The sequence below is a fragment of the Lipophrys pholis genome (genome assembly GCF_963383615.2).
Source record: "Lipophrys pholis genome assembly, chromosome: 10".
Lineage (NCBI taxonomy): Eukaryota > Metazoa > Chordata > Actinopteri > Blenniiformes > Blenniidae > Lipophrys > Lipophrys pholis.
In genome coordinates, this window is record NC_137640.1 from 2,366,741 (window position 1) to 2,392,026 (window position 25,286).

The 25,286-nt window shown below is 45.8% G+C and overlaps 1 protein-coding gene across 1 annotated transcript in view; it reads right to left on the reverse strand.

Annotated features, from left to right (window-relative positions):
* Positions 1–25,286, reverse strand: part of bcar3 (BCAR3 adaptor protein, NSP family member) — a 71,908-nt gene that overhangs the window by 20,219 nt on the left and 26,403 nt on the right. The window contains exons 2-5 of the mRNA XM_080473059.1: positions 15,947–16,118; positions 15,350–15,452; positions 15,213–15,315; positions 9,194–9,237 (exon numbers count right to left, since the gene is read on the reverse strand). Coding sequence (XP_080329185.1) covers positions 9,194–9,237; positions 15,213–15,315; positions 15,350–15,452; positions 15,947–16,110 — 414 coding nt within the window. The 5' untranslated portion in view covers positions 16,111–16,118. The remainder of the gene's footprint in view (positions 1–9,193; positions 9,238–15,212; positions 15,316–15,349; positions 15,453–15,946; positions 16,119–25,286) is intronic.

The window sequence follows — 25,286 nt, forward strand, 5'->3', positions numbered from 1 at the left end:
CATGGAGACGCTCCCTGCTCAGTGATGTAGCTACAAGGTAGTTAGCATCGACAGGAGCCAACGGCTATCATGCCAGTGATGCTAACTCCATTCCGCAAACAAATGTGGGGTTGGCGAAGGTCAGCGCTCTATCGAGTGTAGCTCTAGTTCCTAATGATATTAAAAAATGTAGAGGTTACTACTAGTAATTCTTGTACCTCTGCAGATGTAATTAGTAATGCCTACCAGCAACAACTTTTATTTTTTGAGAAGCTTAGCGTACCTATGCTACGGTCTAATTTATTATTCTGTAGATTATACGTTACCGAGCAGGGCCACATACAGCTTTTTATTGAAATATGGCCCTGGACATTAAGTCACAACCCGTTGTGTGAGTACTTTTAATACGTAAAGTACATTTAAAAGTGAGTACTTATTTAGTTTTATTTAGAGGAGTTGTCACCATGAAATCCCTCGTTTCCTCGTTAAAACATGATTCTTTGTGTTGGAACAGTTGAAACTGAAAATCTGCAGTTTGAAAGCCGCTGAGGTTTTTTTTTTTTGTTTGGGCTCTTTGTTTCAAACCAGAATCGCCCACAAGGGGGCGCACATCCAAAATTGGAGGTTTTGATCGTCGCCAATACCTGATATCGTAAATCACATCAGGTATATGTAGCTGCTAACTGCTAACCGCTAACAGGACTAGTATAAATTTTGAACCATGTGATTTACAAATGAGCCTGTATTTCCTTTTAAACCTCCGGGGGGCGCTGCTCTGCGGCCTGGATGTTTGTTGACGCTCCACCATCGTTGTTTATATTTTATTTTTCGCGCGAGCAAAGGACTGCTATGCTATCGCTATGCTATCGCTATGCTATCGCTATGCTATCGCTATGTTATCGCTAAGCTATCGTCATGATTGACAGTTTCTGCGGCCAATGTGTGTTTTTAACTTCCGCATCCATAAAGCAAAAATCATCTTTAGTTTGAGGGGAAACAGAGAAATAAAATTTAAAAATTTAAAAATTCACCCCTATTGAATCTTAGTTGAGCCAAACCAATAAAATGACATAATATTAAAAATTGAAGTGTTTTTTATCTAGTGCACAGATGTACAAGCACATTCGCCTTATTTTACTTCCAAAAGCCTTCTAAGAAGAAGTAACCTTGTTTTAACACAAACGTTGGAAAATGATGTTCACTCATGTAATATTGGTTTGATTCCCCTGCACTCTTCTTCTATCCAATAACAAGTAGAACCATGGTTTTACTGATATAATTCCTGTTTCTGCACTAAAAAATGAAATACAAATTTATTGATCCCATACATGAAATGTCTTTGTTGTGGATGAGGTTTTTTTTTAAAAATACTGATACAATATAATATACAAAATACCACAATTGTACGATAATGATATGATATGATGCCAATACTGATCTGTTACTGATATTATACTGATACACATACAATACAGATAAGATAATGGTATGATACCGATACTGATATAAAGATGATATCAGGCAATACCGATACTAATACAATACAGATACAGATACAGACATGAAACCGATACCATACTGATAATACTGAAGGGTTACCCTGGCTGTGGTAAGAGAAAGTAATTACAGGTATTGTCCTTCAGATTACAAGTATTAAACAGACGCCAAACCAGCCTTATTGTTCATCTGATGGCTGTTACTGTTCATCCATCATGCGAACATCCTCACCCTCCGATGTGATGATATTGATAATATTGATGATATTGACATTATATTTTATATGTCAGTGTCATGATCACGCGTTGAAGAAGTCGCTGCAGCGAGCAGGAAATCTGGCTTAAATAATGTACCAAAAACAAACAAACGTATAACTTTATCTGAAGATGTAAAAATTGGTAGAATATTGGTAGACAAACGCGGTACTGGAAGTATCGACGTTCTAGTATCGATCTGCACATCACTGGTCAACACAACTTAAAGTGTGTGTTTGTGTGAGAGAGAAAAAAGAATCCCCAGAGATGTTTTTGATACGAGAAAAAGGAAATTCAGCGTGAACGCGCACACACACACACACACACACACGTGGTTCTGCTCACCTTGGCGTTGATGACAGAGTTCTTGTGATAGAAGCAGCACAGGGCGGCCGTCAGGGCCTTCAGGTTGCATCGCTCTGACATTCCTCTGAACTTTTCCCGGACCCGGCGGGGAAACAAACGTCGCCTTCAGGGGAGTTTAATTCCGGCTGTAAACGCCAGCCTCAGTCAGTTACCTTGACGACACACACCCAAACCATCGCTGGAAACGAGTGTGGAGTCCCCCGAGGACGTCCCGCCCCCCCCCCCCCCCCCCCCCACTGCAGGGGAGAGACCGCCATCGCTGACCGCTTTTAAAACACAGTCTGTCACACTGACAGCATCCTGGTCCACATATTGTCTGTGGCTCTCTCTCCTCCACAAGCTCTCCCCCGCCCCCCCGCCCGGCCCACCCGGGCTCCATGTATGGATTTAGAGGAAGAAGCCATGTGACGTTAGAGCCAATGGTTTGTGGATTATCTGGGAGAGGCCCAGAGGCATAGTCTCCCTCCTGCTGCCTCTGAAAACACAACCAATCGGCAGCGACGTGCCGCCACATTCAACACGACAGAGCCCTTTGGGCTTCTGCTTTTTTTTTTCCTTTCAGCACACAAAACTAATTTCTGTCATCCTGAAGTTAATGACGGAGTAAAGGAGAGCAGATTGTGGAAAGACGCAGATCCGTTATTGATTCCATTGATAATGTGAGAAGAGGCATCGAGATAAAGATTCAACAATGACGGCAACAGCTTGTCACCACATCAGCTTCTCACTCGGTCACCGTGGACGGAAAAAAATAAAAACATCACAATAGTGACATTATCACAATATCAACTGAACGTTAACTATTTAGTCTCAATCCACACGAGACAAAACCATGTGCACGTGTTTTTCTTGCAAAGTGGTGCTGATAAAAATCCACCCACTTGTCACTTAATGGCTGTTGAGCAATTACACCCGTACTGTAATTACACACACACACACACACACACACACACACACACACACACACACACACACACACACACACACACACACACACACACACACACACACACACACACACACACACACACACACACACACACACACAAGGGGCAGCTGTGGCTCGGTTGGTAGTCAATGGGTAAATGTGCGTGTGTGTGTGTGTGTGTGTGTGAATGGATGAATGTTTGTATGTGAATGGGTGAATGTTAGTGTATGAATGGGTAAATGTGTGTGTGTGACCGGGTGAATGTCTGTGTGAATGGGTAAATGTGTGTGTGTGAATGGGTGAATGTGTGTGTGTGAATGGGTAAATGTGTGTGTGTGAATGGGTGAATGTGTGTGTGTGAATGGGAGAATATTTGTGTGTGAATTTGTGTGTGAATGGGTAAATGTGTGTGTGTGAATGGGTAAATGTGTGTGTGTGAATGGGTAAATCTGTGTGTGTGAATGGGTGAATGTGTGTGTGTGAATGGGTAAATGTGTGTGTGTGAATGGGTGAATGTGTGTGTGTGAATGGGAGAATATTTGTGTGTGAATTTGTGTGTGAATGGGTAAATGTGTGTGTGTGAATGGGTGAATGTGTGTGTGTGAATGGGAGAATATTTGTGTGTGAATTTGTGTGTGAATGGGTAAATGTGTGTGTGTGAATGGGTGAATGTGTGTGTGTGAATATGTGTGTGAATGGGTAAATGTGTGTGTGTGAATGGGTAAATCTGTGTGTGTGAATGGGAGAATATTTGTGTGTGAATGGGTGAATGTGATCAATAATGTAAAGTGGTCACTGGTCAACCGGTGGAAAAGTACCATATAAGTGAAATCCATTTACTGTTAAACAGTGTTTATTACTTACATTACAATATTTGAGTTACTTATTTGGTTCCGGTTGTCAGAATGTCTCGCAGCGTTTCCTTGAAATAAAAACCAAACACACATAATCAAGTGAAAATTAAGTATAATTTCACCAAAAGTATATTAGTAATGCATTATATTGCTCCGTTACAGCCCAAAGTAATAAGTTACTGTAATTGCATGAGCTTTAAAACACGTTACTCCCAACAATGCACACACACACACACACACACACACACACACACACACACACACACACACACACACACACACACACACACACACACACACACACACACACACACACACACACAAAGCAGAATCAAGTTAAAAGAGCTCTGCACAGGAAGTGGAGCCTCTAATTACAGTGTGAACTCTCTGAGGATCTACGGAGGAAATACATGCAGAACATTCCCCGGGGGCACCACGGGGCAGCACACACACTCACGTGCACACAAGCACACACACGGACCACAGCAGCCCCAAATCACCAGTTCTGCTAAACGTCCACCTTAAAATACACACATTCGTCGCTCCAGGAATGCTGTGGAAAAACAACGCGGGACACAAATCTGCGTGCTGAGGTTCTATGTTGTCTATTTCTATCTGCTTGCTGTCCCTGTCAGCAGGACGGAGGGAGAGACGGAGCCGCTTCAGCAGCTTCAGCAGCTTCAGCCAATCACGCCATCAAGTATGGGAACAGAGAGGTGCACATTATTGTCCAGTAAAAATGTTCTTCGACGTGCAGGTTCACTGCACATTTATATTTACGGCGGCGGGGAGCTGAAGGGAGGAACACGGCGTGCAGAGTTTGAGCCGCTGGTGCGTCCAACATCTGACGAGGACGAGGACACGAGACCAAGACCCTCCGAGACCCTGGACTTCAACCTTCGCCAACGAACGTTTTTATTTATTTATTTATTTATTCATTTTTAAATCTGTCCTTCATCTCTCGACATGCGGTGGAGGTTTGGTCGTCAGAAATGTGACAGGATGACATCCAGCCTCAGAGTAGCAGCGGCCCATCAGGGCGGCTGCTACAGAGAATAAATATCAGTGACTGAGCCGTGCGCCGCCGCCGCCATCGATCGCTGATGGATTACGATCTTAGTCTCGGTCCAACTGACCGCCGCAACGTGACGTCCATCCTGCGCTGGCTCCCACACCGTCACCATGGATGTGTGCGGTCCGAGGGCACTGTGCTTCAGTCTGGTGCCCAACACGTTCACACTATTGTTAAACTATTAAAAACATACACGGATAGAAAACTCTCCTTCGAGACGTTTCGCCACTGAAATTGTGAAACTACAAGTATCGCCCAGTCAGCATCTAAAGCAAGAGCACATGTCCATGTGAGTCAAGAGTTTTTCTAAAAATGAGCAAGAACAAATTAAAAAAAAAAAAAAAGTAGATGTGTTTCTGTTAGAAGAGGCTTGTTTATAGAATAACCTGGATGATAATCATAAAAAATAAAATAGAATAAGCTTAAAATATTTAAAAGGCGGTTTAAGCACAGTTTAATTTATTGTTGGTTTTTTTTTGTTGCATTGCGTATCTGGTGGACCTAATAAACTATTACTACTGCGACTGCTAAAGACACATGCCATCATAAACCTCGGCTGCGCTCTCACAGTCCCTGTCGTCAGAGTCAGTACCAACCAGGGACACGTCCGTGCTCGTCTGTAGGGTCTGACCCAGATTTCAGCATCGATTCTCAGCCACAACGACCTTCGGGCTGCTTTGAAATGGGTGATAACCGTCCTAAAACTGTCAGTCCAGTGATTACGAGAGTCATTTAAAAAGTCTCGAGTGTTAATCAAACATGATGAATATTCAGCTAAAATGTAAGAACATTCATCACAGACCGCTGGAACCTGGTTCCGTCTCCTGAGGACAGGAGCCTCACAGAGACTCAGTCAGAGAGTCAGGAGGTCCAGCCGGAGTCAGCAGGACGAGGAGGACTCAGTGGGGGGGAGGACATGTCGGTAATAATCTGCAGGAGGACGCTGCCGGCGCCGCTCTGCTGCCTCATCTGATTATTAGCTGACAAACTGGCCGATTGATCGTCGTATCGACTGACTGACAAAACAGACTCGTACCGGAGGAAACCGGTGGAGCGAGAAGCTCTGTGACAGACTGGATGGAAGATTGAAGTCCTGCTGGATCCCGACTGACTGACTGACTGGCCGACTGACTGACTGACTGACTGACTGACTGACTGACTGACTGACTGACTGGCTGACTGGCTGACTGACTGACTGACTGACTGACTGACTGACTGACTGACTGACTGACTGACTGACTGGCTGACTGGCTGACTGGCTGACTGAGTCGGGGTTTGACTTGCAGTACCTCTCTTTGACCACAGGGATGCGCACTCGTCTAAAACACATTGTAAAAATAAATAGTTTAGGATCTGCTTATAACTTAATATAAGATGTCTTATTTATATATCAGATCGGCCTGAAACCCAACGCATCGCATGAGAGCTGAGATCTGATCGAAACCACGTGATAACCACCACCGGCCATGGCGCCACCTGCTGGGGACCGGTACTGCGGCGTGAATAGCCTGAACACGGTCCGATTGGCTTTAAACTTTACGTATTGCACGGCAGGCATACGATGATAACAACCATTCTCCTTCTTCATCTGTTCCATCTGGAACTGCTGCGTTTTTGACGGCCTAAACGAATCGAAATGTTCCTGAGAAGTCGAAGGGCGCGGCCACGGCGGGCTCCACACAGGCTCAGCCTGGAACTTCACATTTATGACCCTCATCACATCCACAGGTCCGTCACAGCGCCACCTGTCACTGCAGGGACTCCTTCAACGCTGCTTGATATATAGTTCATCAGGGCCGGACTCTGCTCACCACTGGTGTAATCCGATTACTAAGTAAGTAACTTGTAAAGTAAGGGTTTATATTTGATAAAAACAATAGTTAGATAGCAGGTACCTTCCCACAGGCAGCCTTGGTCAATGGTGATGAAAACATTAGCGTCCGCTGGAGAAAACTGTGATCACAGGAGAGAGAAACTACGACTGCATCTCTATTTAAAATTAATCTCTACTAAAATAATCCAAGAATCTTATATACTATATACTTTTATACTATTGTCTTTCAAAGACACTTCCTTCCTTGTAGACATCCGTCCAGAACTTGGATCACCGACCGACACTGTTGATGCACTTCTAACCTTTACACAGGATATGAAACTGAGCACCTGCACACACACCACCCATACACACACACGCACACACGCACACACACACACACACACACACACACACACACACACACACACACACACACACACACACACACACACACACACACACACACACACACACAGATGGACAGACGCGTGTTTTCGTCCACAGTGGAAATGTAAACACACCTGGAGCGGCACAAATGACAACTACACTTTCACACTTATTATGTAATACCTGGATACAGTAGCTCCATATGTGGTCAGTACACACACACACACACACACACACACACACACACACACACACACACACACACACACACACACACACACACACACACACACACACACACACACACACACACACACAGTGTTGACATATGCTTGGAACCTTAATTTGACCAAAGAGATACACACAGCGTGCTATTTGTGTGTGTGTGTGTGTGTGTGTGTGTGTGTGTGTGTGTGAGTGTGTGTGTGTGTGTGTGTGTGTGTGTGTGTGTGTGTGTGTGTGTGTGTGTGTGTGTGTGTGTGCAGGTTCGAGTGTGCGTGAGGTTAGCGAGCGGCTCTCGTGGGAAGGACTGAGTTTACCTTTCACACCGAGGCGTCAGCATGTGTCCAAATATATGAGCTAATAAATGGAGGACAAGACTGACAGATGGAGAGAGCGAGAGAGAGAGAGAGAGAGAGAGAGAGAGAGAGAGAGAGAGAGAGAGAGAGAGAGAGAGAGAGAGAGTGAGTAGAAAATAAAGAAACACAACTTCAAAATTGTACTACTTCTGGAATTCCACGTAGCCAACTGCAGAAGTCTGTAAAATCACAAAATTCTATTGTAAATTGACATTTAATTGCTAAATTCAATGCCGGTATGCCATGTAACTGTAAAACTCAATTATAGAGCACCATATAACAGCAGAATTCTATTCTACAACACCTTATCACCACAAATTTCTACTCTACAACAACACAGGTGTAAAATTCTATTGTAGAATGTCATATAACTGTAAAATTCTATTGTAGATCACCACATAACTGCAGGATTCCCTGCTTGAATGCTGCTGTCACATGATAAATCAGATTCCACCAAAAACTCTATAACTCCATGAATTTCTGCACTAGAATTCCATATGTCTTGGAAATTCTATTGTAGAATGCCATAAAACTGAAAAATGATATTGGACATTATATAAAACTGCATCCCACAATGCTATGAAGCTGCAAAATTCAACACGAGGCCACCATATCACTGGAGATTCCTCTCCTAGAAAACCATATAACTGCTAAATTCAACAGCAGAAATCTGTATAACGCCAATGATCTTTGCCAGAATGTTCTAGGAAGATTCTCTCACAAGAATTCTATTCCATAGCACCACATAACATCTCCGCATTCTGAATTTTATGACAAAATGTAACTGAAACATTCTATTGTACTACTATTGCTATATGATAATCTAGAGCATGTAGCACTAGGATCACAAAACTCTATTGTGGAGGACAATATAACTGCAATACTCTGTCCAAGAAAACCAGACAACTGCGAAATTCTATTCTAAAATACCATGACTGCAAAATTGGTATTCAATAATATTATTTAACAGCTAAATTCAGTTCTATAATGCCATTAAACTGTCAAATTCTATTCTAGAACACTGTATGATTGAGAACTTCAATTCTACAACAACATAAAACCGCTAAATTCTATTCTAGAACACCACACAGCTGCAATACTCTATCCTAGAATGCCAGACAATGCAAAATTCTATCTAGAGTGTCATTTAACTGTAAAATTTAATTCTAGAAACGCTATATGACAGATGAATTCCATTATATAAATCCATTTAACAGTAAAACTCGATTCTAAAACGCTGCATGACAGGAAACTGTGAGTCTAGAAAACAGAAATAGCTCAAATCTATTCAAGAACCCCCACATAACCACACATTTCTATTCTAGAATGCCTCTACTGTCGTCTGGACACTTTGTGTACTTGTGTGCCTTTTTACAACCGGACATTCTTCTCCCAGTGTTCAGACCTACAGGTGAACGTCTGCGCTGACCTTTCAGGAGGAAAACGTGCGGGAGGTTCTTACCTTGACGTAGTCCAGCGTGGCGTCCAGGCCCGGCCGCCGGCTCTCTGGGGAACAGAGACAGAGACAAGGTCCGATTAGAGAACACATCGGAGCTGCTGCTGACCGCCCCCCCCCCCACACTCCTGCTGCCCCAGGTGAGGCCCTGACAGGTGAGGCTGTCGCTGGTGATCCTCCCGGATGACGACACGGCCCGCGGAGGCGTGGCCTGGGCGTTCTAGAGGCCTGACTGAGTGTTGGGAGCCTCCATAGCGTGAAGTGAAGCAGAACTGTGGCGTGGAGAGAGTTCAGTGTTGTGATGTTGCTCCGGGTGAAGGAGAGGGAAGGAGCTCTCTCTCTCTCTCTCTCTCTCTCTCTCTCTCTTCTCTCTCTCTCTCTCTCTCTCTCTCTCTCTCTCTCTCTCTCTCTCTCCCTCCTCCCACACCATAACACACACATCGCAGCCACACGCCTGCCATTCAGAGTCCACTGACAATTTCACATTGAGGTTATAATACACACACACACACACACACACACACACACACACACACACACACACACACACACACACACACACACACCAATAAGAAGAGTCGTGTTCACAAAACCTCCACCATATTTATTCCCTATGATTTTATTCTCTAATTCTATTTGTGATCTTCACAGCGCCCCCCCATGGTCACCACCAATATTGCTCCTCTTCTCTGAGCGCAGGATAAACAAACAAATATATTTTTAAACCTTTAACATTTTCACATCAAAACCAATGTGACACATTAAATTAATGATTGAATCAAATTAAATATATAAATCTCCTATAATGACGTTTGATTTCCCAATTTCAGATGTTTATTAATTATTCTAAATATTAATGCTTTTGTACAAGTGTGACAAACTCTTTAGAGTTAAATTGGATTGGGTACACGTGTTTTTATCGTGTAAAAATAGTGAAACTAGTCAAGAGTTAATAAGTTACAGGAAAATAAATGTGTTCTACTCCTTTCAACAGATAAACTCGGACTTATTTGTTCATTTTCTTTTCTGTTGTTTCCTGTTTTGAGATTGAATATCCAAATTAAATTGAACTTTAAAAATGTTTCACCTCTAAAACTTTTATTTACGAACTATTGTACTTCGAGAATCAGTCCTTTATATCTTTTTTTTTTTTTAAACTGATTTATATTTGATATTTGTTTAATCTCCACTCCTAATTTATTCCAGAGTATCGCGCACTTCACGAGTCCTGAAATTTACCTTCCCTCTGAAATCAGAACGGCCCACGGTTCACAGAACATTTCCTGGATGTTCCGTGGGACGACTTATTCTTTACTTTGTACAATATTTCAATGTTTTTTAAACGCCACCGGTGAAGTTTAAAGTTTTTGTTTGTAGAAATAATACAAGAATAAAAAATAAAAGATTTAACTGAAACACTTCCACACGTAGTACCCCGGAGAATATTGCCACTGCAGGGTATTACAGCCGCTCCGCGGGGGGCCTGCCACCGGGGCCTTGGGGGGGGGGGGGGGGGGGGGGGTGGTAATTAGCTCAAATCCCCGGCTACATTAGCACAGGTTGCTGGTTTAAATCACTTAAGACCTCGCCGGCGTTCCCACGGGAATATTGGCACACTCCATTACTTAGCAAAGCAAATATGTTGAGCTGTAAGCCTCCTCACTTCAACGTGGCCCCAGATAATGAGGGGATTAGTGATGCAACCGCTGCAGGAGGCCCGCGAGTCACAACAAACGTGAGCCAGTATTCTGAGAGCTCAGCTGGAGGTGGAGGAACCACAATCAAACACTATTACATACACACACATGGCTAATCCAACACATCCTGACACACACACACACACACACACACACACACACACACACACACACACGTCTGCAAGCGCAAACTCTTTCAAATTGGCTTAAAACCGATCAAAATCACACCGATTTCACTATTTCTAACAAAAAGATTATGTAAATAAGCTATTAGAACAAAACCAATAGAAATACATCCTTTAGCAATAACAAGTAAAAGTAACCGAGACCTAGAAGCTACTAAATATTTAAAAGATATTTTTAAAAACAGGAGATCTTTTCAATGAGGACACCAAGTCTTTGTTAACAATCCCTTTTGTTTGTTTTCTAAAAAATGGGGATATGGAACCCGTTGTACTCTTTCCTTCAGAAAGTATAACTCACCTTTAGTTACTGACTGTTTTCCCTTTGATTTATGTAAAAAGCTTCTGTCTCCTGTCATCTTTATTCTCTTATGAAGCTCCTGATTCGTTGTATAGGTATGTGCACTGCAGTGATTTTGGGGGTGGCGCTTTTGTTGTTGTTGCTGTGTTGCTCTTTTTCTTTCTGTTTTCTCTGTTTTTTCTTCCATTGTTTGTACTAAAACTGAAATATCAATAAAAGGAGTATTTAAAAAAATCTATTTAAATGACTATGAAATCTTTCTCATATGTATTTCCGATTTATTCAAAGTGATTAGGGTTAAAATGTGTTTAAAAGTAGACTATTACAGCAGTTTAACCTCCCTCCTGTCATTGTATTTATTATTCCACACTGAGAAGTTTGGAGACTGACTTTCTCCACATCATTCACCCCGCCCCTCCTGCCACTCCTGCCCCTCCCTCCCCTCCCTCCCCTCCCCTCCCTCCCCTCCCCTCCTGCCCCTCCTGCCCCTCCTGCACCTCCTCCCCCTCCCTCCCCTCCCCTCCTGCCCTGGGTCAGACTGGGTTCAACAAGAACCACCACAGACAAACAAGAACAACAACAACACCCTCCAAATACCTCAGACTGGATCTGCTTCTGGAAATCCCCAGTTTTCTCTTTATTCCTCTGAATCAGAGTCCAGCCAGGTCAAAGGTCGAACAGAAAGCTGAGCTGAAGTGGGGTTTAAGTGGTTTTTCTCCACGTTAAGATCTCCACTTGTTCTGAAACATCTATACTCGTCCGTCACGTTGTGTAACGGCTCGTACTTCGAAGGATCTAAATAAAGAGGAGCGCAGACTGCACAAGTTCACCGCCGCTAAATGTACCTCTTTGTGCTGAATCGGCAATAAAAATGTGACTTTGTTTCCACTTCTAACCCTCCGAAAACTGAGGAAGAGGAAGAAGGAGAAAAGAGAGAAGAAGAAGAGGAAGAAGAAGAAGAGAAGAGGAAGAAGAAGAAGAAGAAAAAGAAGAGAGAGAAAAAAGCAGGAGTTGGAAAAGGCGGAAACAAGCCACAGTCTTTTTCCTGGCTACTGTTGTTCTCTTGACTTCACCACACAATGAGTGTGTGTGTGTGTGTGTGTGTGTGTGTGTGTGTGTGTGTGTGTGTGTGTGTGTGTGTGTGTGTGTGTGTGTGTGTGTGTGTGTGTGTTGTGTGTGTGTGTGTGTGTGTGTGTGTGTGTGTGTGTGTTGAAAAAAAAAAAAAGCGCTGACTTGCACACAGAGTGGGCGACCCACAGAGGTCAGTGTGTTTCTGCTATAAACATCCTGAAATCACCACATGCACCATTCATACGGGCCAGTGGCGGCTGGCCAATAGAGGCGCCAGAGCGCCCCCCCCCCACCCCAGAAACAGAAATAAAAATCACAAAATAAATTAATAAAATGAACTCAGCATGTGGTGCCATAGGAACATTATATGCAGGTGAACACAAATTTTCTAAAGTTATACACATCACATTTTTTATGAAAATAAATGGTACAGTAAAAATGTGTTTTGTATAACAGATGGATGCCTAATTTAAGTATTTATTAAGTTCAACCAGTTTTGAATACTACAATAGTAGTAATATATATGACTTCATGTAATTGTGATACATTATCAAACAATGCTTTTAAAACTGCATTCTTCATTTGCAGAGGTTATTTAACACACCAGATTAAAATTAAAACAAAGAATTTAAAAGATCAATAAAATGATTAATCTAGGGCTACTTTCATTACTTCAATGAAAAGAGATTCACACTATTAAGGTGTGAAAACAAGTCAGTGACGCTCACTTCATCATGTAGCCCCATCGTTCATTCTACACCAGTGATTTGGATTTATTGGCTTTCTCTGTTAAAAGCACCTAGAAATGGCTGTTATATGTGCTGCTATATAAATAAAGTTGAATTGAATTGAATTGATTTCCAAAGTGTGGGCAGTGGCCCCTGGTGGTCTGCAGAGGTACTGCAGCTGTGACACATTCACATCAAGTTTTCAGAATCCAGTTTAGTAACTGAGTTACAGACCTACAGTGAATTACAGATTTGTCTTGTCCATCCAACACTTTAACATCCACCATATATATATATATATATATATATATATATATATATATATATATATATATATTATATATATATATATATTTTATTTTTTTTTTTTTAAAAAAAAGCTTTTATATTTTTAATTTTGTATGTATGATACAAACCCGAGATGCTCAAATGTAATTTGCACACACAACGGAATATTCTACCTATAATATACATTTCTTTGCCCCCCCCCCCCCCCCCCCCCCCCCCAAAAAAAAAAAATCATTTTCTGAGTTTTTTTAAGGGTAAACATAATGAAACAGCTTTATAACTCCATTGTGGTCATATAAACACACAACTTTTCTGAGACGGAAACACAAAAAAAAATGCATTTTTAACCTAAAATGTCTTAATTTAATTTAAGCCCGTTTTCCTTCCCACTACGCCCCCCCCATCCCCCCCACCCTCGTCTCCTCCCCTGGTGGTCCTCGTCCTCGGGGGTCAGCAGGAAGGCAAATGGACCAACCAGGCCTGGTGCATCGTGAGGTCAGAGGTCAGAGGGCAGCATGAGTGATGGAAAGTCCAGACTGAGGGGGTCGCTGGTTCAAGAAACAACCCCCTCCCCCGCCCACTGTTTCTAGAAAACTAAGGACTGAGTCAGATCAATCGTTTGAGCTGGATTGTTATTATTATGGTGACTGTCAAAATAAAAGTACCAAGTCCCAGGAGAATATGGACTGGGAGTCATGACACCACAGAGGAAACTTGGTTCTTATAGAATAGAATAGAATAGAATAGAATAACATTGAATTCTGTAATGTAACTCCACAGAGAAAAGCACAATAAACAGCATAGAAGTTAAAATATCAATACGAAAGAATAAAGTTAAATAGGATGTTAAATACTAATATATACAGAGCGAAGCGGTGACTGGTGTAAGCACAGAAGAAGGAAATTACCAGAAAAAACACAACAAACACTATTAACACTATGCAGTCGCAACTTCGGCGCTGGTCCAGAGAGGGCCGAGACTACTGTTGCGTACTGACTTCACATACCTGTGTCGTTTGACAACCCCGCCTACATTTAAAGCGTACTCTCTGTGGTGGGACGGCGCTAAAGAGTTGGGTCTGGGTATGCTTTGCTTTACCGTCCCATCCCGTACCATACTGTACCGTACGGTCAAGTCCCGTGCCGTACCGTACCGTACCGTACCGTACCGTACGGTACCGTACGGTCAAGTCCCGTGCCGTACCGTACCGTACCATACTGTACCGTACGGTCAAGTCCCGTGCCGTACCATACCGTACCGTACCGTACCGTACCGTACCGTACGGTCAAGTCCCGTGCCGTACCATACCGTACCGTACCGTACCGTACCATTCCATTCCATTCCGTTCCGTCGCTCACAGCCAGAATACACCCCGTTTGACTACAGGCACACACAATTCATGTAGAATTTCTCTATCTTTATACAAAGGAAAGAAAAAAAACACCCAAAATATGAGCTCTTTCATCATCTGGAGCCACCTGCACCAACTGAATGTGACCTGTACAAGTCGTCCCGCTGTGTGTCGGCAGTGTGTGAAACCTAACCTGCTCGGAGGACAAAGAGCTCACAGAGATGTGCTGCCACGCCCTGACACACACACACACACACACACACACACACACACACACACACACACACACACACACACACACACACACACACAGGTTCTCTCATGTCGTGTAGAGTTTCAACAGACTATGTCAGATGGTGTGTGTGTGTGTGTGTGTGTGTGTGTGTGTGTGTGTGTGTGTGTTCACCTGTGGAAGTCGTCTGGGGGCTTTTGAACCAGTGGGGGGGTCGGGGATTGGAAGACGTGCCCAGGAGCACCTGAGGTGTTTCCACAGCGTGACGACTGACTGGCTTTGGGGTTCCAGGTGTGGCTCCCTGGTGGGACGATGGCTCCTCCTCTCTTACGTCGAGGCAGGGTCCCGTGAATGGAGATGGGCTGGTAGGCAGGGGGCATCTGGGAGAGGCTGCTACCCTGTCCTGGAGCCAGACTGGAGGGGGGAAGAGAAGAAGAGTTGAGAATCGAACTCCGAGAAAAAAGTGATACGATACGATACGATGCGATGCGATGCGATACGATACGAACACTTACTGGACTGTAAGTTGCATACGTAGTAAAATATGTCACATGCCAAACAAATATGTCATAATGATGTATAAGTCACATTATTTTTTTATGTCCAGATGGACGTGTTGATTATCCTGGTCCAGTAGCTCCTGTGAATTTGTTCACTTAGCCTCAATTAGCCTTCGAAGCTTAACTGTAGCTGCATTCTGTTGTCATACAGTGACATCTAGTGGTTCCTGACTGTATATACCAATATATTTTAACATATAAATTACTTCTTAATCTAAGTGGCATGACAACCAGCCAAAACAACTGAAATAGAGTGACTTATACGGCTAATACGCTCATCACCATAAATCACACTAGGAAAACTGCTCCATGAACTTCAGGTCCACGACCCACGACCTAGTAACTCACCCAGGTCTGGAGCTGAGGAGGTCCATGGAGGTGGCAAGGGAGGCCTGGCGTCTCCTGGAGGAGCAGGGGCTGCTGGGTACTCCAGGGTGGTTGGAGCCTCCGGCTAAGTTGTGGTGTGCATGGAGAGACCGGGGCAGACTGGCAAAACGCCCCTCCGCCATCATCCTCCACTCTAAAGCAGAAAACGTAGATTGACGTTAGCGTCCGTCCAGGGTACACCTTCATCCTGACTGCAGCATGGGCTGTTAGCGACATTAGCATTATCTTGTACCCAGGGCAGCTGTGATCAGCATTAGCTCTGCTTTTAGTGAAAGAACCGCACTTCACAAATTGCGAGATGTTTCCCACCGTTAGCATTAGTTTGTAGCTATGATTAGCTGTCCATGTTTATTACTTTTTCCCCGTTGTTTCCGGTTGTTCCGTAGTTATGATTAGCATTAACATGGGTGAATTACTTTTACCTATTGTCTTGTGTTTGTTCCAAATCAGAGATCTTTGGTTGATGCTTCCTGACCTAACATGAAGGTTTCCGACTGTTAGCAACCTTAGCATTAGCTTGTATCCTGAGGCGCTGTTATTAGCATTAGCATGATGCTAATGCTTTAGCATCCAGTTTTATGTTTTGTCAAGTCAAATCAGAGATCTTTGGATGAATGATTTGGTGAGGTGTGTTTACGCTCATGTCTTTCTGTCCTGTTTCACTCCGACAGGTAATTCACACTGAAAAAGTGAGCGAAGTAAGCTTTTCATTATACAACGTAAATATCTATTTATCTGCAAATATGACAACAAAATGTCTTGAATCTTGAACATGCTGAAATACTTGGAAAAAAGTAAAGTAAATGGAGGAAATAAAACAAAGAGCCGCAGGGTGAAACTTCCCTCGGGTGTGAAACAAACAATTACATAACAACGATAACAAGAATGTGTGACAATGAATGAGTGTCATGTTCTCTCTCTCACACACACACACACACACACACACACACACACACACACACACACACACACACACACACACACACACACACACACACACACACACACACACACACACACACACACACACACACACACACACACCTCACATGAAGCTGCATGCTCTTCAGTATCTGACATTAACTTGTGCTTCGCTTGTTCAGCATTGAAGTTAACGTCACTTCTTTCAGTGAATCTCACTCAAAGTTTCCTCGTATCACAGCTCCGTCATAATATATATCTTGTGCATGTTGATGTTGGAGCCAAAATCCTTTGTTCACTCACCCTCATGAGGAAGGGGGGGGGGGCGAGGAGGGGGGTGAGCCACGTTTCTTTGAGAACAAAGAAACCATGTGCTCAACCCTGGAAAATTCGCCATTGATCACATGACCCCCCCCTGGGGGGCCCCCCGGGTCCCCCCCCCTCTAGCTGCGGCACTGCGGCTCGACGGCAGGGGGACCCAAAATCCCGTCATCACCGGGTCACCGGCCCGGTGACGCGCAAGCCAACCCCGCGTGGATTGGCTGAACCACGGCCAACGCCGCGGGGAGCCCGGAAGACATCATAACGGTATAAATTCAGGCCCGGGAAGAGATCCAGCCTCTTCCAAAACGAAATCGCGTCAACCCAGACGCACCTTTTCGTAAGGAGACAAAGCGCCTCGTGTTAACGCACCTGGACCGGGCCTGAATTTTCTTCACCTCGCTGGACGAGCTCAAGAAAAGCGGGAATTCCCTTTATTTTTGGTTTCCCCTTCTTTTTTTTCTTCCCCCTTTTTGTTTGCATCATCCGGACCCCGAGCGCGCGCTGCAACCGCACGCTCGTCTGCAGACCGACCTGAGCATCGCTTCTTCACCCCCCCCCTCACCGCAAGAAGCTGCTGATCGCCCCTCGGATCACACTACGGGTTTCCCCTCCGTAGTCCACGTCAGGTCTCTATTTTCTGGGACGCCAGAGAACCGCCCGCGGCCACAAATCGACGGATTTCACCTGGCCACGGAAGCACGTTTCCCCCTCGTCCAACCAAGTAAGGCTTAGAGTCTGGGCAGGAATTAGAATAACGTGATATTATTATTGCTGTGTGTTTATTGTTGGTACTTGTAACTTTGGGACGCCGATCCCTGTTTCTGAGTACTTTTGTGTCTACGCGTGGACGGCCATCCACGCGAATCATCGCACGCACGCGCGAGCCTCCTCATCCTCAGCTCACGCTTCTGCTCCCAGAGTCCATATCTGCCTGAACAGCCGTTTTTGGACTCTGTACGTGTAGCTGAGGCGGTCGCGTCAGTGTACACAGTCAGACACCCCCTCCTCTCTCCTCTCTCTCTCTCCTCTTCTCCTCTGTTTCCCTGTTCACTAACCAGCGCACGGTACGGCCGCCGCTGCCTCCAAGCGCCTCCTTTCAGTGCGTCCCTGGGACCGTGTGTAGTTCACTGCGGCTCGGATTTCTCGGCCACAAGGAATCCGGCGCGCTCCCGACGGCTACGGCCCGTGCGGAGCTCAGTGACGTCACGCTATCCCAGGCAGAGCACGCCGAGCGCCTCTGGTGACCGGGTGGGTAATCACATCGATTTCCTCGCCGGGTCGCCGAGCCGTTTGGCGCCCTCTGGTAGTCGCGTGGGTAATTGCAACCGCTCGTACCGCCATCTGGTGGTTGCATTAAGTCATCACAACTGCCCCGCGCGCCGACGCGCACCTAGTGGCCAGATCGGGTGATTACACCGGACCGCCGACGTCTACCTCCCTCTGGTGGACGTTCGTGGTCATTACCCCCTCACCAAGTCACGCCCCTTTCGCTCCACAAACCCGCACACACACACACACACATCGCTCCCCACACTCGAACACACACACACCCACTCACACACATCGCTCCCCCACACTCGAACACACACACACACACACACACACACTCACACACACACACACACACTTTATTAGCCGGCTTTGTTTTGTATTGTGTTGTTTTATGAGATCTTGCTTGATGTTTATTGATTAGATGTGATTCATAGATTGATGATTTAGGAATAGACGTTTGTTAATAAACACTTAATAGTTGAATTGAACGATTCTTGGTGGTTTTTGTGTGCTTTTCAGCGACAACTGCTGGTTGTAACAGTCAGTGCTCGGATTTACAGCCTTCCTTTCCTGCTTCAGTTAAATTGCGATTATCATTTCAATCAGAAATAATAATTTAAACATTTTAATTGAACTTTCTTTTTTAAGACTGATGTTTCGTTTAAGACCCTAACTTCAGCTGGTGCCCCGACTTTGATTAAGTAACGGTAATATTCAATTGATTAATAGTTTGAATGGTTTAAATCAATTTCAATGATTTTAACGCTTTGGGTAATTTAACACACCTAGGAGGCGTTGGCGAATGAATGCAGGTTTTCCACGGGAATAACCCGCATTGCTTTTAAATAATTTTAAGTGTTTCATCGCATTTTCTGTGGTTAATTACCCGCACTATTATTGATTGATCTGTTACCCAGTTAACCTAATCACAACTTGAATTGTCTCTAAGCTATTGTTCATTTATTTTTGTTGCAGATAGATAATTTGTATGCTTTATTAATTAATAAATTAGTCAATTTATTCAATTAATACTCAAGAGTGCTTTTAATCATTTTTAAGTGGTTTTCGTGCATCTCAGCATCCAATTATCCAGTATTATTAATTCATAAAGCGCAAGTTTATCCAATTAATAATCCTAACTGCATTTAATTCAATTTCAATGGTTTAGCTCATTCAAATAACTCATTGTATTTAATTAGTAAACCCCGACTTTACTTAATTAATTCCAACTCCTCCTTGATTACTCCCGATTGTTATTAGATAAATAACCAAACTTGTTTGATTAACAATCCATTCTAAATTACTTGCAGATCACCTTCGGTGGTCCACTCCACCGAAGTAATTCAGCCTCCCCTCAGTTATTGACTTACAAATCGCAGGTTTGTTTCATTGATAACTTGAATCATAGGTTGCTCTCCGTAATTTAATCATCACTCGTAATCAAGTACCGTTGTTCATTGATAGGTCAATAGCCATTTGTGACGCCTTCGCAGCTTGAGCTTTTCCCCGGTTACTCCAGCGAGTCGCCTCCTGTGGGTCCACAGGCGCTTCGGTAGGTCACGCCACTGACCCGCAGTTGTCAACAAAGGAGTGACCCGTCACGCCTGTTGACCGGTCGTGCCACTGGTGGACCGCCTTCGCGATTGGACCCCGTGGAGGTTCCTCCCGTCAGGCGACCCTTTTTAGCTCAAAGCTGTTGGCCGATAACTGACTATTTACTCCAATCAACCTTTATAGCTTTGCATAACTTACACTTGGTACATTACCTTAGTAATCTATTACTCCAGTAATCCATTACTTTGGTGGCCTACCGCTAGTGATCAGTAATTGTCAACCCGTAAATAACAATTTACTTCTGTTTGGCGATTCGTTTATATGTAAATTACCTCTGACAGGGTAGAACCTTCCGGTAGCCTACCACTAGGGTAATTTGCATATTCTGATCACACGCTGACCCCAACATAATGGTGCCCCGTGTGAGGCTGTTGTAAACCAGCATTGTTACGAATAACTGCACAAAATAATCCTGAATCGTTCACTTAAGGTGTAGCCGTTAACTTTATTCTCCCAGAATTGGTTTTCAAGATACACTTTTTCAGCACTGTCGAACAAAGTCACTTGTGGTGTGAAATCAGTTGTGAAGTGGTTAGTGCCTTGCTTTCCCTGCATTCTACGCATGATTAACACGCTGTGTTAAGATTTCTGACTACGATTAATAGACACTAACAATATTGCTCGCCAAGGTGTTAGACGCATCTGACTAACTTGGATAGGGTGCAGCTCGAGCAATTAACGAAACCGAGAGGTTTGTAAGACACAGGTACAGCCGTTACCTGTGCAGTAGCAAAGCTAATTTGCCGTTAACCACAGCTAACGTTGTTGACTTCGGGCGTAAATCTCAACCACTCAATGGAGGGTAAGAGTTCCCGGGCACAGGGAGCCGAGGCTCCGCCGGTGCTAACTGAGCCGGCCATACGAGACGTGGTGTCCCACCTCGTCCGTCTCTCCTTGGAGGAGAAAGCAAATCTCGAACGCTACAGCGTTGAGATTTGCGAAGAAAAGATCCGAGAGCTGGTAAGTTTTGTCAACAACCCAGGGGACAAGCCGGCACGTACAGTGCCGGACGTCCTGGGCCAGATCAGCCTGCTCTACCAGCGTAGAGCAGAGCTACAGTCAAAGGAGGCGGAGGAGCGTACGGATCGGCTGCGTCTGGACAACCAGAGGCTATCCAAGGACAACGCTCGCCTCCGACAGGAGCTGGACGCCTCCAAGGACGAGGATCAGCCTTCAGAGCCCGAGAAGCAACGGGCTCTGCCTCCTCATAAGGAGACGAAGGTCGATGAGTGCACACTAGAGAGTGAGCCTCAGATCCAGGAGTTAAAGGAAAACCTAGAAGAAGCTCAGTCGCTAATCGCGATGGGCATGGAGAGGGAAGAAAATCTCCGACACCAGCTTTACACTGCCACCCTAGGTGCGCAACGTGACCCTAATTGGGGTCGTCGTAATCTGGCTTCGCCAGAGAGGTCTGGCACTATCGACTCCTCATGCGCCACAACGCAGAGGTATGACGCCTCATATAGCTTAGATGGTGATTCTTTTCAGCCCACGCGCAGCCGCAGCACGGTGCGCTTCGACGACTCCGCCACTCCTTCCCATCTGCAGCCCCCACGCGACGCTAGCAGTCGGGAGCAGGGGTCCAGGAGGGTGCCTCTACACCCCAGTAGACCTCCCTTGTATGGCCCTAGCGGCCCCGACCCGCGTCAGACAGCAGTCCACGGGGAACTGTCGTCAGAGGACTCTGACGGCCCCAGTCCCGTGAGGGGGTGGGATGTCCGGACCCGCCAGCTCGAATCCCTCGCAAAGGACATCGAACGCTTTGACCCGAGCAACAAGGACGCGAGTATCGAGGACTACCTCCGTGAGGTTGAACGCTGCCTCCTCGACATCGCACGTCCTTCCATGCGGGAGAAGCTAAAGCTTCTCTGGAAAACAACGTCCAGAACAGTCCATGTTTTCATGGAATCCCTGCCGCCAGACACCCGAGACCGGTACTCCACCCTCTGCCAGGCTCTCCGGGAAGAGTATTCATTGTACAATGACCCTGCTTCGGCAACGTTTGGTGCATTCGCGATCACCCAACGGAAGTCTGAACCTCCAAAGGAGTATTACAGGCGCCTACGAGTGGCCTACTTCCAAGGCCGCAATGCACCGGGGTTGGAGGAAGATCACGCCTTCAAGTCTCTGTTTGTCAACAACCTCCACGACAGTGGGAGGTTCGATGTGGCTCTATTTTGCAGGACCGCCAAACCCACCATGAAGGAACTGCGCCAGCACGCGCAGATGGTGTGGGAATTGCGTCAATGCCCGGGTAAGAAGCCTGACATTGACCAGAGGGTCCTGGAAATGGAGCCAAGGGAAAACACGGATTTGAGGCTTGAGGGCGATGAGTTGCCGACACCCAGAACGAATGCTGGAGGAGGGTCTGGTACACCCTCTCCGTCTGAGCAGAAAGGCGCACAACCAAATCAAAAGGGGGGACAACAGAGCCAGAAGGGTATTCCACCGAATCAAAAGGGTGGAAAATGGGCCAGGTCAGAACAAAACTTCCAACCGAAGAAAGGGCCCGACCCGAATTCAAAGTGGAACATGAAAGGTTCGGAAAGGGACCACGGTCGCTACAGAGCTGACCAGTTAAAGACTGAGCTACAGCAGTGGGTTCAAACCTGCATCAAAGAGGCTGTACAGAACTTGGACCTGTCCAACCAAAGGGGGCGCCACCCCCCCTCAAGGGGACGGGGACGTAGGCCCCCTCCCTCCTGACTAGAGCGGCGGCCCCGACCCACCACAAACAAGGTTTACCTTGTCGGGTGGGGGGGAGAAACAGGTGAGGCGGGAGAACGTTCAAGAACGACAGCTTCCCAGTCCACCGATTTGCCGTTCCTGACTTTCTTAGGCAATCTCGTGCACCGAGAGAACGCCAACCGCATCTACACATCCGTGGTGGTGGGAGGATGTGTAAACGCCCTCGCGCTGTTAGATTCCGGGTCCGAAATAAGCCTAATGTGTTCAGCCACCTTCGCCGAGCTTGCGAGAGCTCTGCTGTCTCTTGGAAAGCCACTGCAGGTCGAAGCTTGCAGCATTAACATCAGAAGCTTCACTCAGGACACTTCACCCATCACCCAACGCGTCTGGGTGGATGTCACTTTCCAAGAGATGTCTTTGGTGCATCCCATCTATGTCACCACGCTGGACACAGAACCATTACTCATTGGCCAAGATCTCCTTAACCGATTAGCCCCACTGATCGATTGCCGTCGCGGGTACCTTTGGGCCCAAGTACGCAACCCGACTCGAATCGGTCCAGACATGGACCCTCCCTCTTCTGACAGCATGAACGCTGCCATCGAGTCCAGAAGTTCTAATCCCATGTGTACGCCTTCCAAAGAATCTGGCTCAAACACCCCTCTTGTCATGCTCCCTCACGGCCAGCAGTCGCGGCAGTCTAGGAGCTATCAGTCTCTGAGAGAGCATCCATCATTCCTATGCGCACTGGCGAACGATGGATCTCCACTATACAATCCCCACATCGTGGGGGGGGTACACCTGAATGGGACCTTGGTCCCAGAGACACTCTTGGCTCTGTGGTCAGAGAAATCTGCCATTGATGCCGATCTTCTAAAGGATCTGTGCCAACACAACGCACTCCTTGTCCAAGTGCAGCACAGCCATCGCCTGCTTGCTGCAGGGTCGCCGCAGACACTAATCAAAGCAACTGGTGTATGTGCCCTCTCCGTGCAGATAGGGCAGAAGAAAGCCATGCACTATATGAGTGTCGTCCCGCAGCTCCGCCCTCCTTGTCACATAGGAGCGGATCTCCCTTGGATTTTTGGCATCCTGCTCAGCCTCCGAGTCACCTCATCCATGGTGATAGTTGAACCAGGCCCCCCAACGGGCATCATCCTTCAGGGGTCGCCTGGACTTCTCATCACCCGGTGCGGCTTATACACCCAGAGGTTCTACGTGCGCCTAGACCCCTGGGATGTATACCGCAACCACATCCGCAAGCCCCCCCAGCTGACTGAGGGAAGGCTAAGCGGAATCCAGACCACCGACACCATCGAGCATGCGAAACAGGCAACGGTTCACATGCTTGAACAGTTGGACAAATTCATGGTCACTGAGAAAGACCTCAGCGACGGTAAGCGACCCAAGCGGTTCCTCGGTGCACTGCTCTCCGCAGCAGCAGGCATCGGCTCGCTGTTCTCGATTGGCCTCTCCGCAGCCAACTCGGTCAGCCTGAAGGCCCTTCAGAGACATGTCGGGGAACTCGAAGAAGAAATGCCGGAAATCCAACAGAGACTCCTAATACAGAGTGAACAGTTACAAGGCTTGACCAAAACGGTTCAGGGAACCATACTCACTGTAAACTTGCATTCTGCTTTAATCAATAACACCTTGCATGCCTTAACAACCTTGTCAAGTATCGTCAGTGAGGACATAACGTATGTGCGAATAGTCAGGGATCTTATGCAAGATCTCCTTAGAGAAGTCAGTTCCTCCGTGAGTAGCCTCAGTACCGGGAAGATCCCCACGTACTTAGTTCCACTAACACTGGTTGAACAGATTCTCAAGACCACTACCACCACTGTTGTACAACCTTCACAGGTACATCTGGCATATAGTCTCGGCAGTGCTATTCCGATCTCTGTGAACCCACAGAACCTAGAGTTAGGATTTATCCTAAACCTACCAATCATTGAAAAGCAGAATGTGTACCGTTTAAAAACCGTATTGAATGTGGGATTCTGGGAGGGTAACACACACGTACACCTCCGAACGCCACCCACACTCGCCTACCACGACGACAACCCCTCACTCTACCTGGTCCCCAATCTCAGCATGTGCACAAACACCAAAGACATTCACTGGATCTGTCCCAGCAACCCTTTCATTAGAGATGTCACCAACTATCTATGTGGGCTGAGGGCAGACGCCCCGGAGCAGAAATGTCAAGGTAGTTTGTCCATCAAAGATGAAGGAACCGAGACCAGAGTAGAGAGAGCAGGTAGTCGATGGCTCGTCAACACACCTCATTCTGAAGCGACCATGTCCTACGACCGCCATGATATAGCCACCAAGCTCACCCTGCCCAATCAAACAATATTCCTCAATGTCCCACCAGGGGCTACAGTACACATTGACGACATAATCCTCCATCATCTCGATGCCGACCGACACGAGGTGGAGATTGAGATGATGGATGCATTCGTCGGGCACAATTTCA